Source organism: Pseudophryne corroboree, chromosome 1 (genome assembly GCF_028390025.1).
Source record: "Pseudophryne corroboree isolate aPseCor3 chromosome 1, aPseCor3.hap2, whole genome shotgun sequence".
Classification (NCBI taxonomy): domain Eukaryota; kingdom Metazoa; phylum Chordata; class Amphibia; order Anura; family Myobatrachidae; genus Pseudophryne; species Pseudophryne corroboree.
Window position 1 is genome coordinate 320,546,168 of NC_086444.1, and position 17,117 is coordinate 320,563,284.

Consider the following 17,117-nt stretch of genomic DNA (forward strand, 5'->3'; position numbering starts at 1 on the left):
ATTTCCAGGATCAGACCCTTTCTGACCCAGGATGCTACTAAGACTCTTATCCACTCACTGGTCATCTCCAGACTGGACTACTGTAATCTGCTCCTGATTGGCATTCCTGACAGATACCTCTCTCCACTCCAATCTATCCTCAATGCTGCTGCCCGGCTCATCTTCCTCACCAAATGCACTACGTCCACCTCTCCTCTCTTACTAGACCTTCACTGGCTCCCCTTCCCTTTCAGAAACCATTTCAAGCTTCTCACACTCGCTTACAAAGCCCTCACCCACTCCTCTCCCATCTACATCTCTGACCTTATCTCCTTTTACACTCCCACCCGTCCTCTTCGCTCTGCTAATGCACGCAGACTCCTGCCTACGGATTACTTCCACCCACTCCTACCTCCAAGATTTTTCACGTGCTGCACCACTTCTCTGGAATTCCCTACCTCTCCCCCTCAGACTCTCCACCTCTCTACAAAACTTCAAACGATCTCTCAAGACCCACTTCTTCACCAAACCCAGCCAAATCTCATCCTAACCCTCTGTTCTACGCTCTCTATGTACCCCATCTGTGTCACCCCTGTCTGTCACCCCTCCCCTTTAGAATGTAAGCTCTCACGAGCAGGGCCCTCTTCCCTCATGTGCTTATCCTTTCTTACTTTAATAATCTTCAACTGCACCAAATCCATCAGTCTTCTGCCACCTGATACTTATTCCAGTGTCATCTGCTGATGTAACTATGTTTATTTACCCTGTACTTGTCCTATACTGTCATCAACTGTAAGTTGCTGTTTTCCTGTTTGATTATTTGTTTATGTACTCTGTAATTGGGAGCTGCGGAACCCTTGTGGCGCCATATAAAGGATAATAATAATAATAATAATAATAATAATAATAATAATAATAATAATATATACACACACAGAATTTTTGTATATATTTAAGTAGGTGGCCATGGGCTACATGCACCCCACCCTATGAGTGGTGAGTGCAGACATTGCACCCTGCTTCTGGGGTGGCGAGTGCTGTGGTTTTATATTTGTTTATATATAAAATAATGCAGAGCCACTACCTCTTTGAGTCCATTCCATGTATCTACCATTTGGACTTTGCTGATATCTTCTACTCCAGTGTTGACAGTAAATCTACCAGAGTCAGTGTTGTTAAACTGCAAGGGGAAAAAGAAAAAAAACAAACACCACTTAATGCTTAGAGGGCATTTGAATCATGACTTTGCAGTGAAGTAAGGTGTAACGGGTTCTGGTGTTTATTGCATGCAGCCTCAACGTTTTAAAACCAGACCCTTCTTTCATTGATGCTGCATAAAACAAGGCATGTGTCAGCTCTCCCATAAATAAAGATATATATGCTTGGGGGCCCTTTAGGTTATTTAGGACTCCTTGCCTAAAGGAGGGAGCATGTCAGAAGGGCTGTGCATGATTCACTACCAGAGTCGCCCTGAGCCAGAGAGTGTCAACATGCTTAAGTGCCAACTTGACTATCTTCATAAAGTGGGCTGCACAAAATTATTCTGTTCTGTTACAGTAGTCCTATTGGAGAAAAGCAGCTATATAAAATAAGATTTTACTCACTGGTAAATCTATTTCTCGTAGTCCGTAGTGGATGCTGGGACTCCGTAAGGACCATGGGGATTAGCGGCTCTGCAGGAGACTGGGCACAACTAAAGAAAGCTTTAGGACTACCTGGTGTGCACTGGCTCCTCCCACTAAGACCCTCCTCCAGACCTCAGTTAGGATACTGTGCCCGGAAGAGCTGACACAATAAGGAAGGATTTTGAATCCCGGGTAAGACTCATACCAGCCACACCGTATAACTCGTGATACTATACCCAGTTAACAGTATGAAATATAACTGAGCCTCTCAGATGGCTCAACAATAACCCTTTAGTTAGGCAATAACTATAAACAAGTATTGCAGACAATCCGCACTTGGGATGGGCGCCCAGCATCCACTACGGACTACGAGAAATAGATTTACCGGTGAGTAAAATCTTATTTTCTCTGACGTCCTAAGTGGATGCTGGGACTCCGTAAGGACCATGGGGATTATACCAAAGCTCCCAAACGGGCGGGAGAGTGCGGATGACTCTGCAGCACCGAGTGAGCAAACTCTAGGTCCTCCTCAGCCAGGGTATCAAACTTGTAGACTCTTACAAAAATGTTTTAACCCGACCAAGTAACAGCTCGGTAAAGTTGTAAAGCCGAGACCCCTCGGGCAGCCGCCCAAGAAGAGCCCACTTTCCTCGTGGAATGGGCTTTTACAGATTTAGGGTGCGGCAGTCCAGCCGCAGAATGTGCAAGTTGAATCGTGCTACAGATCCAGCGAGCAATCGTCTGCTTAGAAGCAGGAGCACCCAGCTTGTTGGGTGCATACAGGAGAAATAGCGAGTCAGTTTTCCCGACTCCAGCTGTCCTGGAAACATATACTTTTCAGGGCCCTGACTACATCCAGTAACTTGGAATCCTCCAAGTCCCAAGTAGCCGCAGGCACCACAATAGGTTGGTTCACATGAAAAACTGATACCACCTTAGGAAGGAATTGGGAACGAGTCCTCAATTCCGCCTTATCCATATAAAATACAGATAAGGGCTTTTGTATGACAAAGCCGCCAATTCTGATACACGCCTGGCCGACGCCAAGGCCCACAGAATGACCACTTTCCACGTGAGGTATTATAGCTCCACGGATTTAAGTGGCTCAACCCAATGCGACTTCAGGAAATCCAACCCACGTTGAGATCCCACGGTGCCACTGGAGGCACAAATGGGGGCTGACTATGCAGCACTCCCTTAACAAAAGTCTGAACTTCAGGCAGTGAAGCCAGTCCAATTTTGGAAGAAAATCGATAAGAGCCGAAATCTGGACCTTAATGGAACCCAATTTTAGGCCCATAGTCACCTCTGACTGTAGGAAGTGCAGAAATCGACCTAGCTGAAATTTCTCCTTTGGGGCCTTCCTGGCCTCACAGTACGCAACATATTTCCGCCATATGCGGTGATAATGGTTTGCGTTCACTTCTTTCCCAGCTTTAAATAGCGTAGGGATAACCTCCTCCGGAATTCCCTTTTCCTTCAGGATCCGGCGTTCAACCGCCATGCCGTCAACGCAGCCGCGGTACGTCTTGGAACAGACAGGTCCCCTGCTGCAGCAGGTCCTGTCTGAGCGGCAGAGGCCATGGGTCCTCTGAGATCATTTCTTGGAGTTCTGGTTACCAAGCTCTTCTTGGCCAACCCGGAACAATGAGTATAGTTCTTACTCCTCTCCTTCTTATTATTCTCATTACCCTGGGTAAGAGAGGCAGAGAAGGGAACACATACACCGACTGGTACACCCACGGTGTTACCAGAGCGTCCACAGCTATCGCCTGAGGGTCCTTGACCTGGCGCAATATCTTTGTACCTTTTAGTTGAGGCGGGACGCCATCATGTCCACCTGTGGCCTTTCCCAATGGTGTACAATCATTTGGAAGACTTCTGGATGAAGTCCCCACTCTCCCGGGTGGAGGTCGTGTCTTCTGAGAAAGTCTGCTTCTCAGTTGTCCACTCCGGGAATGAACACTGCTGAGAGTGCTAACACATGATTTTCCGCCCATCGGCGAATCCTTGTGGCTTCTGCCATCGCCATCCTGCTTCTTGTGCCGCCCTGTCGGTTTACATGAGCGACCGCCGTGATGTTGTCTGACTGGATCAGCACCGGCCGGTGTTGAAGCAGGGGTCTAGCCTGACTTAGGGCATTGTAAATGGCCCTCAGTTCCAGAATATTTATGTGTAGGGAAGTCTCCTGACTTTTCCATAGCCTTGGAAGTTCCTTCCCTGTGTGACTGCCCCCCAGCCTCGAAGGCTGGCATCCGTGGTCACCAGGACCCAGTCCTGTATGCCGAATCTGCGGCCCCCTAGAAGATGAGCACTCTGCAGCCACCACAACAGCGACACCCTGACCCTTGGAGACAGGGTTATCCGCCGATGCATCTGAAGATGCGACCCGGACCACTTGTCCAACAGATCCCACTGGAAACTCCTTGCATGGGACCTGGCGAATGGAATTTCTTCGTAAGAAGCTACCATCTTTACACCTGTATACGTATTAGGAGGTCTCTGTCTAGAGACAACAACTCCTTGGACTTCTCCTCCGGGAGAAACCCTTTTTATCGTGTTCTGTGTCCAGAACCATACCCAGGAACAGTAGATGCGTCGTAGGAACCAGCTGCTACTTTGGAATATTCAGAATCCTGCCGTGCTGTTGTAGCACTTCCCGAGATAGTGCTACTCCGACGAACAACTGCTCCCTGGACCTCGCCTTTATAAGGAGATCGTCCAAGTACGGGATAATTATTTCGGCCATTACCTTGGTAAATACCTCGGTGCCGGGACAGACCAACGGCAACGTCTGGAATTGGTAATGACAATCCTGTACCACAATATTGAGGTACTCCTGGTGAAGAGGGTAAATAGGAACATGCAGGTAATCATCCTTGATATCCAGTGATACCATTAAATTCTCCAGGCTTGCAATAATCGCCCTGAGCGATTCCATTTTGAACTTGAACCTTCGTATACAAGTGTTCAAGGCTTTCAATTTTAGAATGGGTCTCAACGAACCGTCTGGTTTCGGTACCACAACATTTTGGAATAGTAACCCCGGCCTTGTTGAAGGAGGGGTATCTTGATTTCACCTGCTGGAAGTACAGCTTGTGAATTGCCGCCAGTACTACCTTTTTCCGAGGGCAGCAGGCAAGGCTGATGTGAAGTAACGGCGAGGGGGAGTCGCCTCGAAGTCCAGCCTGTATTCCTGTGATACTATTTGCAGAACCTAGAGATCCACCTGTGGGCAAGCCCACTGGTCCCTGAAGTTCCCGAGACGCGCCCCTACCGCACCTGTCTCCACCTGTGGAGCCCCCACGTCATGCGGTGGACTCAGAGGAAGCGGGGGAAGATATTTGATCCTGGGAACTGGCTGCTGGTGCAGCTTTTTCCTTCTTCCCTTGTCTCTGTGCAGAAAGGAAGCGCCTTTGACCCGCTTGCTTTTCTGAAGCCGAAAGGACTGTACCTGAAAATATGGTGCTTTCTTAGACTGTGAGGAAACCTGAGGTAAAACATTTTCTTCCCAGCTGTTGCTGTGGATACGAGGTCCCAGAGACCATCCCCAAACAATTCCTCACCCTTATAAGGCAGAATCTCCATGTGCCTTTTACAGGCAGCATCACCTATCCACTGCCGGGTTTCTAATACCCTCCTGGCAGAATGGACATTGCATTAATTCTGGATGCTAGCCGGCAAATATCCCTCTGTGCATCCTTTATATATAAGACAACGTCTTTAATATGCTCAATGTTAGCAAAATATTATCCCTGTCTTAGAGTATTAATATTATCTGACAGGGTATCAGACCACGCTGCAGCAGCACTATTTATGCTGAGGCAATTGCAGGTCTCAGTATATAACCTGAGTGTGTATATACAGACTTCAGGATCGCCTCCTGCTTTTTATCAGCAGGTTCCATCAAGGTGGCCGTATCCTAAGACGGCAGTGCCACCTTTTGACAAACGTGTGAGCGCCTTATCCACCCTAGGGGATATCTCCCAACGTGACCTATCCTCTGGCGGGAAAGGGTACGCCATCAGTAACTTTTTAGAAATTACCAGTTTCTTATCGGCGGAACCCACGCTTCTTTACACACTTCATTCACTCATCTGATGGGGGAACAAAACACTGGCTGCTTTTTCTCCCCAAAAATAAAACCCCTTTTATGTGGTACTTGGGTTCATGTCAGAAAATGCGTAACACATTTTTCATTGCCGAGATCATGTAACGGATGTTCCTAGTGGATTGTGTATATGTCTCAACCTCTTCGACACTGGAGTCAGACTCCGTGTCGACATCTGTGTCTGCCATCTGAGGTAACGGGCGTTTTTAGAGCCCCTGATGGCCTTTGAGACGCCTGGGCAGGCGCGGGCTGAGAAGCCGGCTGTCCCACAGCGGTTACGTCATCCAGCCTTTTATGTAAGGAGTTGACACTGTCGGTTAATACCTTCCACCTATCCATCCACTCTGGTGTCGGCCCCACAGGGGGCGACATCCCATTTATCGGCCTCTGCTCCGCCTCCACGTAACCTTCCTCATCCAACATGTCGACACAGCCGTACCGACACACCGCACACACACAGGGAATGCTCTGACTGAGGACAGGACCCCACAAAGTCCTTTGGGGAGACAGAGAGAGAGAGTATGCCAGCACACACCAGAGCGCTATATAATGCAGGGATTAACAAATTTAGTGCCCCCCCTCTCTTTTTAACCCTTTGAGCCTGAAAACTACAGGGGAGAGCCTGGGGAGCTGTCTTCCAGCTGCACTGTGAAGAGAAAATGGCGCCAGTGTGCTGAGGGAGAAGCCCCGCCCCTTTTTCGGTGGACTTTCTCCCGCTTTTTCTGGAATACTGGCAGGGGTAATTTTACATCTATATAGCCTCTAGGACTATATATGATGTAGATTTGCCAGCCAAGGTGTCATATATTGCCCTCAGGGCGCCCCCCCCCCAGCGCCCTGCACCCATCAGTGACCGGAGTGTGAGGTGTACATGAGGAGCAATGGCGCACAGCTGCAGTGCTGTGCGCTACCTTGGTGAAGACCGAAGTCTTCTGCCGCCGATTTTCCGGACTCTTCATGCTTCTGGCTCTGTAAGGGGGACGGCGGCGCGGCTCCGGGAACGAACACCAAGGTCGGGTCCTGCGGTCGATCCCTCTGGAGCTAATGGTGTCCAGTAGCCTAAGAAGCCCAAACTACCACCTGTTAGGTAGGTTCGCTTCTTCTCCCCTTAGTCCCTCGCTGCAGTAAATCTGTTGCCAGCAGATCTCACTGTAAAATAAAAAACCTAAATATACTTTCTTTCTAGGAGCTCAGGAGATCCCCTAGTGTGCATCCAGCTCAGCCGGGCACAAGAATCTAACCGAGGTCTGGAGGAGGGTCTTAGTGGGAGGAGCCAGTGCACACCAGGTAGTCCTAAAGCTTTCTTTAGTTGTGCCCAGTCTCCTGCGGAGCCGCTAATCCCCATGGTCCTTACGGAGTCCCAGCATCCACTTAGGACGTCAGAGAAATACAATTACAGGTTAAGTATCCCATATCAAAATATCCGAAATACGGAATATTCCGAAATACGGACTTTTTGAGTGAGTGAAATAGTGAAACTTTTGTTTTCTGATGGCTCAATGTACACAAACTTTGTTTAATACACACAGTTATTAAAAATATTGTATTAAATGACCTTCAGGCTGTGTGTATAAGGTGTATATGAAACATAAATGAATTTTGTGACTGCAGATACACTTTGTTTAATGCACAAAGTTATCAAAAATATTGGCTAAAATTACCTTCAGGCTGTGTGTATAAGGTGTATATGAAACATAAATACATTCTGTGCTTACACCTAGGTCCCATCGCCATGATATCTCATTATGGTATGCAATTATTCCAAAATACGGAAAAATCCCATATCCAAAATACCTCTGGTCCCAAGCATTTTGGATAAGGGATACTCAACCTGTATTATAAAATAAATCAGCAGAGACTGTTTAAGTTTTTCAGCACATTGCATACCATGGTGAATTTTACCATACAGAACTCACTACTCATCATGTTAAGAAAGCAAGTGATAATGCGGAAACCCTACCTCCTCTCTAGATAATCCTGAACGCAGAGGGAAACTTGCAAGTAGCACATAGAAGCACACTGTCTTTTGGGATTGCAACAATAGAGGATCCTGACCAACTCCAACAGGTGGAGTCAGCAGCATCTAAAAAGGGCACTAACTAGGTGGTAGAGGACTTGGGCGAGGGAGTATTTAAAAATGCAGCCGTAGGGTAGAAAATTGCATATGGGTAGAGTGAACATCAGGACCATAGGTACAAGATGGTGGGAAACGACTTACAGATTATTGGGAACACAAAAGGTACAGTATAGAGAAAAATATTCAGAATGTTTTTCACTGTCACACTACTTTAATAGATGCTGGCCAACACGGATGCAAGATGCACACAGTAAACTAGGGGTGGGCAAAATACGGCCCGCGGGCCGGATGCGGCCCGCAAACCGATCCTGCCCGGCCCACTGCCTCCCACCAGCGAGCAATGACAAGCGGCCCGACCGGCTGAGCTGCTTGTCATTGCTCTGCACTGCAGTACCTCCAAGCTGCCGGCGGCGCCTCTCTCCCCTGCTGCTCCTGCTGCTGCGTTGTAGCAGCCTCCTCCAGAGTCCCCAGTGACAACGGCTGTGTTCAGCCGAGAAGGGGGCGGGGCTACGTGCCTGTGAGGGGGCGGGGCTACACGGTTCCTCAGGGGGCGGAGCTACACGGGACCTCAGGGGGCGGAGCTACACGGGACAAGAGCCAGAATGCTACAGATCCATCCTTCCTGCCACTGCCAGCCAGATCAGTAAAGTTATGGGAAAAGTGAAAGAAAGTGTGTGTGTGTGTGTGTGTGTGTGTGTGTGTGTGTGTGTGTGTGTGTGTGATAGTTTGCATATATTTGTGTGTGCGGGCAGTGGTGTCAGACTGTTTTTAGGTTTGGGGGAGAGATCTTTAGCTCTCGCTGTACCAACCCCTCCCGTTTTCTGTCACCATGTCACCCCCATGTTCTGTCACTATGTCACACACCCCGTGTTCTGTCACTGTGTCACCCCCCGTGTTCTGTCACTGTGTCACACCCCCCGTGTTCTGTCACTGTGTCACCTCCCCGTGTTCTGTCGCTGTCAACCCCACCATGTTCTGTCACCATGTCACACCCACCATGTTCTGTCACTGTCACCCCCACCGTGTTCTGTCACCCCCCCTCCCCGTGTTCTTTCACTGTGTCATACCCCCCGTGTTCTGTCACCGTGTCACACATCCATGTTCTGTCACTGTCACCCCCCCTCCCCGTGTTCTGTCACTGTGTCACCCCCACCGTTTTCTGTCACTGTGTCACGCACCCGTGTTCTGTCACTGTCACCCCCCCCATGTTCTGTCACCGTGTCACACATCCGTGTTCTGTCACTGTGTCACCCCCCCCCGTGTTCTGTCACTGTCACCCCCCTCCCCGTGTTCTGTCACCCCCACCATGTTCTGTCACTGTCACCTCCCCGTGTTCTTTCACTGTGTCACACCCCCTGTGTTCTGTCACCGTGTCACACATCCGTGTTCTGTCACTGTCACCCCCCCCCCCGTGTTCTGTCACTGTGTCACCCCCACCGTTTTCTGTCACTGTGTCACACACCCGTGTTCTGTCACTGTCACCCCCCCCCTCCCCGTGTTCTGTCACCGTGTCACACCCCCCATGTTCTGTCACCGTGTCACCCCCACCGTGTTCTGTCACCGTGTCACACATCCGTGTTCTGTCACTGTGTCACCCCCCCCCCCGTGTTCTGTCACTGTCACCCCCCTCCCCGTGTTCTGTCACCCCCACCATGTTCTGTCACTGTCACCTCCCCGTGTTCTTTCACTGTGTCACACCCCCTGTGTTCTGTCACCGTGTCACACATCCGTGTTCTGTCACTGTCACCCCCCCCCCCCCGTGTTCTGTCACTGTGTCACCCCCACCGTTTTCTGTCACTGTGTCACACACCCGTGTTCTGTCACTGTCACCCCCCCCCTCCCCGTGTTCTGTCACCGTGTCACACCCCCCATGTTCTGTCACTGTGTCATACACCGTGTTCTGTCACCCCCACCGTGTTCTGTCACCGTGTCACCCCCACCGTGTTCTGTCACTGTGTCACCCCCCCCCCCCCCCGTGTTCTGTCACTGTGTCACCCCCACAGTTTTCTGTCACTGTGTCACACACCCGTGTTCTGTCACTGTCACCCCCTCCTCCCCGTGTTCTGTCACCGTGTCACACCCCCCATGTTCTGTCACCGTGTCACCCCCACCGTGTTCTGTCACTGTGTCATACACCGTGTTCTGTCACCCCCACCGTGTTCTGTCACCGTGTCACCCCCACCGTGTTCTGTCACCGTGTCACCCCCACCGTGTTCTGTCACCGTGTCACCCCCACCGTGTTCTGTCACCGTGTCACACCTTTCCCCAGGGGCCATAAGACACTGGATAATTTGCTTGCTGCACAATAATTATCCTAAATAAAATGTTAGTGTATAAAAAGGCTCTACCTGCCGTAATGTGTGTAAAAGGGGCTCTACCTGGTGTAATGCGTGTAAGTGGCGCTGTGTGGCGCAATTTGAATAATGGACACTATTGTGCAGCCTAATATGAATCTGTATTATGTTTTGCACACACCCCTTCCACATGAAGCCACGTCCCTATATTTTTGGCAAGTGGGGCGAGCTGCTATTTTGTATGTGGCCCTCGGATACTGACAGGAAATGTCAAGTGGCTCCTCAGCTGAAATAATTGCTCACCCCTGCAGTAAACAGTGAAGTGCGCAGCATTACAAGGGAAAATGCAGGGAGCTGAAGGGAAACTAGCACTTCAGGTTCTAAACCTGGAGACTCCAGATTCGCCCCATCCCCTCCAACAGTGAGCTGCCATGGTGTATTATTCACAGGAATTGCAATTTACGTACAAATTAAGCATCGATTTATAGACATGAAAATTTTGATCAAAATATTAATAGAGTTAGCTTACATCTGCAAACAAACCAAACTTTCCCTTGAATGGAAGTTTGCCGGGGAGGATTGCATTTATAAAATTCAGAAATGGCTCATCGTAACCCCACAAAATATCCTTTACTGTTCTGTTCATAAATGGCTCCTGGCTGAAACTTGTAAATGCTCCACTAATGATCCATTTAACTGGCACAGACAGATCTTTCATCATCATTGCAGAACCCTGCAAGGGAGAAAAGGAGGATGCATGAACTTTCTTTTGAAAAAGTGTGGCTAGACAACAGTCAGAACCTCACATTACTACTGCGCTGATAATAACACTAATTCGCTGTGACCCCTCTTTATAGCATTATAAGCTACAGCAACTCGTTCCTAATATGGCACATAAGTTAAATCAATCCATTTAGCATTCAATATGTATCTGAACAGCAAGATATAAAATAAAATATATTAATTTTGAAATGTAAATTTTTTTTGTAAACATTTTCATGTAATGAACAACTACAAATAAATATATTTAGCAGCTATTAAATGGCATAATATATATTTTGCAGCTATTAAAAGGTATATCTTAAATAAAGCAGAATCCTAGTAGTTAAAGTGTTAAAAGATCTAATTAAAATTTACACTGTTACTGCTTTAAAAAAATAAATTATATTACCAGTACAAGAATGTTTGGAACTACTATAAAATCCTCTTCAGTTCCTGCAGACATTTCAGGATTAAAGTGAAGAGTTCTCAATTCCACAAATGAGACGGTTCCATTTTCATTAAAGGTTAGGTTAGTTTTCTGCTTGCGCTCACTGTGAAGGAAGACAGATATATTTCAGTTCTCTGCAATGTGCCATGCACTGCCACCGGAATGGAAGTGAAGGCAGTCAGAGTTGATGTCCTTTGCACCACGTAGAATTACGCTTACTGTAAAAAAACGGTGATGTGCACACCTGGGCATCAAATGCTACCTCAATAGCTATCCAGGGGTCAAAGTGCACAGAAGCTATAACCAATGAAAAACCAAGAAAATTATATAAAAAATATATATATCTATCTATATATATATATATACACACACACACACACACAATGAAAGCGAGGCGGCACTCGGAGACTTTAAGGTGTAAATATTGTATTCCACAAATGAACCAACATTTCGGGGTCAGAGGTACAAAGGGGTACCTCTGACCCCGAAACGTTGGTTCATTTGTGGAATACAATATTTACACCTTAAAGTCTCCGAGTGCCGCCTCTCTTTCATTGTTTGTGTGGATTTCCCTGGAGGGCACCGGAGCAATTTTTCAAGTGGAGGAGGGAGTGCCGGTCCGTGGGAAGTGTGTGTGTGTGTGTGTGTGTGTGTGTGTGTGTGTGTGTGTGTGTGTGTGTGTGTGTGTGTGTGTGTGTGTGTGTGTGTGTGTGTGTGTGTGTGTGTGTGTATATATATATATATATATATATATATATATATATATATATATACACATACATATACACACACATATATATATATATATACACACATACATATATATATATATACACACACACACACACACACACACAAAAATGAGGCGGCACTCAGGTTCAGATCGTGGAGAAAAACCTTAAGCAGTGTAACAACCTTTTTGGGGAGTTTCACCCCATCATGATGGGGTGAAGCGCCCCGAAATGTTGTTACACTGCTTAAAGTTTTTCTCCACGTTTTGAACCCGAGTGCCGCCTCAGTTGTTCCAAGACCCGGCACTCACTAAGGGCAGCGTCACCCTCTATACCATGCAGCTGACTGATGTGCCTTCCCAGGGTGTGTGACCCAAACATCTACTGGAACAACTGAGGTGGCACTCTCAGGTTTAAAACGTGGAGAAAAACTTTAAGCAGTGTAACAACATTCGGGGCGCTTCACCCAATCATGATGGGGTGAAACTCCCCAAAAAGGTTGTTACACTGCTTAAGGTTTTTCTCCACGTTTTGAACCTGAGAGTGCCGCCTCATTCGTATGTATGTATATATACACAGTCCGAAATGACCCGGCACGCCTCACGCTCCCCAGCGAAAATTGAAATTGCTCCCGTGCCTCTCCTCCTGGAACTGCGTCCCACATACAACTGCTGGCAATGAGGACGGCACTTGGAGACTTGTTAAGAGTGGTGAAACAACGTGCTATTTATTAAGACTCAACGTTTCGGGGTCGCAGCCCCTTCGTCAGGATGCAAAACAGTGATAAAAACAGTGTTTAAATACCTTACAGAAAAGAGGTTCACACCGCCGCCTCCGTCCGCGCTGCCCGGGTCCCTGTCCTGACGTCACTCCGCCCACAGGATATGACGCGGCTCCGGCCCGTCCGGCTAGCGTAGTGGGGCTAGGACAAGGGTCTTCTCTGTAAGGTATTTAAACACTTTTTATCACTGTTTTGCATCCTGGCGAAGGGGCTGCGACCCCCGAAACGTTGAGTCTTAATAAATAGCACGTTGTTTCACCACTCTTAACAAGTCTCCAAGTGCCGTCCTCATTGCCAGCAGTTGTATGTGGGACGCAGTTCCAGGTGGAAAGGCACGGGAGCAATTTCAATTTACGCTGGGGAGCGTGAGGAGTGCCGGGTCATTTCGGACTGTATGTAAGCCAGGGGCTCTGTTGCTGCAGGGATCCCCTAGGTAAGACCAGGGCACCCTTTATATACCCTTTTCATCATTCGCAGGAGGTTCTTTTACACCAGCACTTTTAAATACTTTATTGCACTAATTTCTGGATACACTGCACTGATTGTGCACTTTGTCTGACTGTCTAATATGTCCAGCACTGGCGAAACAGCAGCGGAGGGTGTTACTCTGTTCCTTCAATGTGATGCATATGATACACTAAGCTTCTCTGAAGCGGGGGCAGAAAATATCCTCTTTAAAGAACCAGTGTTTGACACCGATTTGGGGACTTCTAATGAGGACACCTATAGAGAGTTCCTGAAATTGCGCAAGAGGGAAGTTGATTTCCTTTATCATGCGATGACCCTCTCGGACTACCATAGAGCCAAGCAAATACCACGCGGATTTAGAATCCACAACATGCCAACCATTGGCCGTTATGTTGTTAATTTCTGTAAAAAGTGGATAGCAGTCCTGAATAAGTGATCTATGGACTTACTATTACTAGTAATTGAGGAGTCTACTCGGGAATTAACCATTACTAGGAATAAAATGGCACTGTTTGAGACTGAGCATGATCTGAAAAAGGTCCCTGTACCAGACTGGTTAAGCAAACTCTCTGATGAGGTTGAACAGTACAAGGTGAACCTGATTAAGTTTTAGAAGCAGAAGAGAGTAAGAGTTCAGCAAGATTACGATCAACACAAGGTGTACTCGTGGTTGGGTAATCAAGCTACACAGTCCTGCAGTGGACAATCGACCTCTTTTAGGCGCAGGTTCCAGCGCCCTCATTATTCAAGCACATCAGCTAGTGAAACGGAAAAGATCGCACAGGGCGCCTCAAAAAACAGAAGGGAGATCCCTTTAGGGGTGCGTACCAGGGCGATACTGGCTGGAAGAGAGGTGCCCCAACGAGACGAGGGGAGCAAAAAAGGCGGCAGGCGAGGAGCAAATTCGGGCACCAAACCTCCAAGGGGGAGACTCAATTTTTGATTTGAGTACAGGTCACATTTCTGAATTGGAATCCAAAGTTTTAAGAAGGGGACTTTCATTTATCTCAACGTCATCAGCGGATCTATTTCAACAGAAAGTGGAGAATTATAAGCTAATCAGGACATTGAAACTAAACGAACATTTTGCCAAAAATCAGGTGATGGACATTCCCATGGGGACTACCTCTCTCCCACCGCAGGTGAGAAAATAACTAGATCTACATTTGAACCTCACACTTCAAATGCCTCCTATAAGACCTTCAGCCGTATGTTAGAGACATCAGAACAAGATACTAAGGACAAATGTTATTCAAATATGTCTAAAGCAGAATTTGATGCATTGAAAGCCCTTGGTAAAAGGGAGGATATCATCATCCGTCAGGCTGATAAGGGAGGGGGATTGTTGTTCTCGATACAGTTAATTATAAAACAGAATGTTCACGTTTATGGTCTGTCTGATAGCAGTACATACACCATGCTGGATAAAGATCCTACCAGTAGATTTAAGAGAGAATTGGATGGGTTATTAAAACAAGCAGTAGATGATGGTGTTATTTCAACAGCGGTTAGCAAAGCATTGAGTGTGGAATTTCCAGTGGTGCCTATTTTTTATGTCATCCCAAAGATTCATAAGGATCCAGTGAATCCCCCTGGCAGACAGATTATATCAGCCAGGGGATCCCTGTGTGAAGCCTTATCCATCTATTGTGATAGTTATCTCCAACCATGCATACAAAACACGCCCACACACCTGAAGGACACCATCTTTATTACGGTTGTTTGAGGATATGGGGACATTGCCCTGTGATGTGGTCCTGGCGTCAATTGATATGACAAGCTTATACACGAGTATCCCCCAAGGGGCAGGGATTGTAACGGTTGAACATCTTATTACCAACAACCAGAGGTATCTAGGCCCAGATAAGATTTTACTTACCGATAAATCTATTTCTCGTAGTCCGTAGTGGATGCTGGGACTCCGTAAGGACCATGGGGAATAGCGGCTCCGCAGGAGACAGGGCACAAAATAAAAGCTTAAGGATCAGGTGGTGTGCACTGGCTCCTCCCCCTATGACCCTCCTCCAAGCCTCAGTTAGGATACTGTGCCCGGACGAGCGTACATAATAAGGAAGGATCTTGAATCCCGGGTAAGACTCATACCAGCCACACCAATCACACCGTACAACTCGTGATCTGAACCCAGTTAACAGTATGATAAATGCAAAGGAGCCTCTGAAAAGATGGCTCAAACAATAATAACCCGAATTTTTGTAACAATAACTATATACAAGTATTGCAGACAATCCGCACTAGGGATGGGCGCCCAGCATCCACTACGGACTACGAGAAATAGATTTATCGGTAAGTAAAATCTTATTTTCTCTGACGTCCTAGTGGATGCTGGGACTCCGTAAGGACCATGGGGATTATACCAAAGCTCCCAAACGGGCGGGAGAGTGCGGATGACTCTGCAGCACCGAATGAGAGAACTCCAGGTCCTCCTCAGCCAGGGTATCAAATTTGTAGAATTTAGCAAACGTGTTTGCCCCTGACCAAGTAGCTGCTCGGCAAAGTTGTAAAGCCGAGACCCCTCGGGCAGCCGCCCAAGATGAGCCCACTTTCCTTGTGGAATGGGCTTTTACTGATTTTGGCTGTGGCAATCCTGCCACGGAATGTGCAAGCTGAATTGTACTACAAATCCAACGAGCAATCGTCTGCTTTGAAGCAGGAGCACCCAGCTTGTTGGGTGCATACAGGATAAACAGCGAGTCAGTTTTCCTGACTCCAGCCGTCCTGGAAACATATATTTTCAGGGCCCTGACAACGTCTAGCAACTTGGAATCCTCCAAGTCCCTAGTAGCCGCAGGCACCACAATAGGTTGGTTCATGTGAAATGCAGAAACCACCTTAGGTAGAAATTGAGGACGAGTCCTCAATTCCGCCCTGTCAGAATGAAAAATTAAGTAAGGGCTTTTATATGATAAAGCCGCCAATTCTGACACCCGCCTGGCTGAAGCCAAGGCTAACAGCATCGACACCTTCCACGTGAGATATTTTAAGTCCACAGTGGAAAGTGGTTCAAACCAAATGTGATTTTAGAAAACTCAATACAACATTGAGATCCCAAGGTGCCACTGGAGGCACAAAAGGAGGCTGTATGTGCAGCACCCCTTTCACAAATGTCTGAACTTCAGGTACTGAAGCCAGTTCTTTCTGGAAGAAAATCGACAAGGCCGAAATTTGAACCTTAATGGACCCTAATTTTAGGCCCATAGACAGTCCTGTTTGCAGGAAATGCAGGAAACGACCCAGTTGAAATTCCTCTGTAGGGGCCTTCTTGGCCTCACACCACGCAACATATTTGCGCCAAATGCGGTGATAATGTTTTGCGGTTACTTCCTTCCTGGCTTTGACCAGAGTAGGGATGACTTCTTCTGGAATGCCCTTTTCCTTTAGGATCCGGCGTTCAACCGCCATGCCGTCAAACGCAGCCACGGTAAGTCTTGGAACAGACAAGGCCCCTGCAGTAGCAGGTCCTTTCTTAGAGGTAGAGGCCACGGTTCGTCCGTGAGCATCTCTTGAAGTTCCGGGTACCAAGTCCTTCTTGGCCAATCCGGAACCACGAGTATAGTTCTTACTCCTCTCCTTCTTATGATTCTCAATACTTTTGGTATGAGAGGCAGAGGAGGGAACACATACACTGACTGGTACACCCACGGCGTTACCAGAGCGTCCACTGCTATTGCCTGAGGGTCCCTTGACCTGGCGCAATATCTGTCCAGTTTTTTGTTTAGACGTGACGCCATCATGTCCACCTTTGGTTTTTCCCAACGGTTTACAATCAGGTGGAAGACTTCCGGGTGAAGTCCCCACTCTCCCGGGTGAAGGTCGTGTCTGC

At 47.6% G+C, this 17,117-nt stretch overlaps 1 protein-coding gene across 3 annotated transcripts in view; it reads right to left on the reverse strand.

Moving 5' to 3' along the window:
* The window catches only part of SCARB1 (scavenger receptor class B member 1), a 215,088-nt gene that overhangs the window by 72,523 nt on the left and 125,448 nt on the right, over positions 1 to 17,117 (reverse strand). For all 3 annotated transcript variants that reach the window (XM_063964593.1, XM_063964592.1, XM_063964591.1), the window contains exons 3-5: positions 11,258 to 11,399; positions 10,616 to 10,819; positions 1,064 to 1,159 (exon numbers count right to left, since the gene is read on the reverse strand). In XM_063964593.1, coding sequence (XP_063820663.1) covers positions 1,064 to 1,159; positions 10,616 to 10,819; positions 11,258 to 11,399 — 442 coding nt within the window. The remainder of the gene's footprint in view (positions 1 to 1,063; positions 1,160 to 10,615; positions 10,820 to 11,257; positions 11,400 to 17,117) is intronic.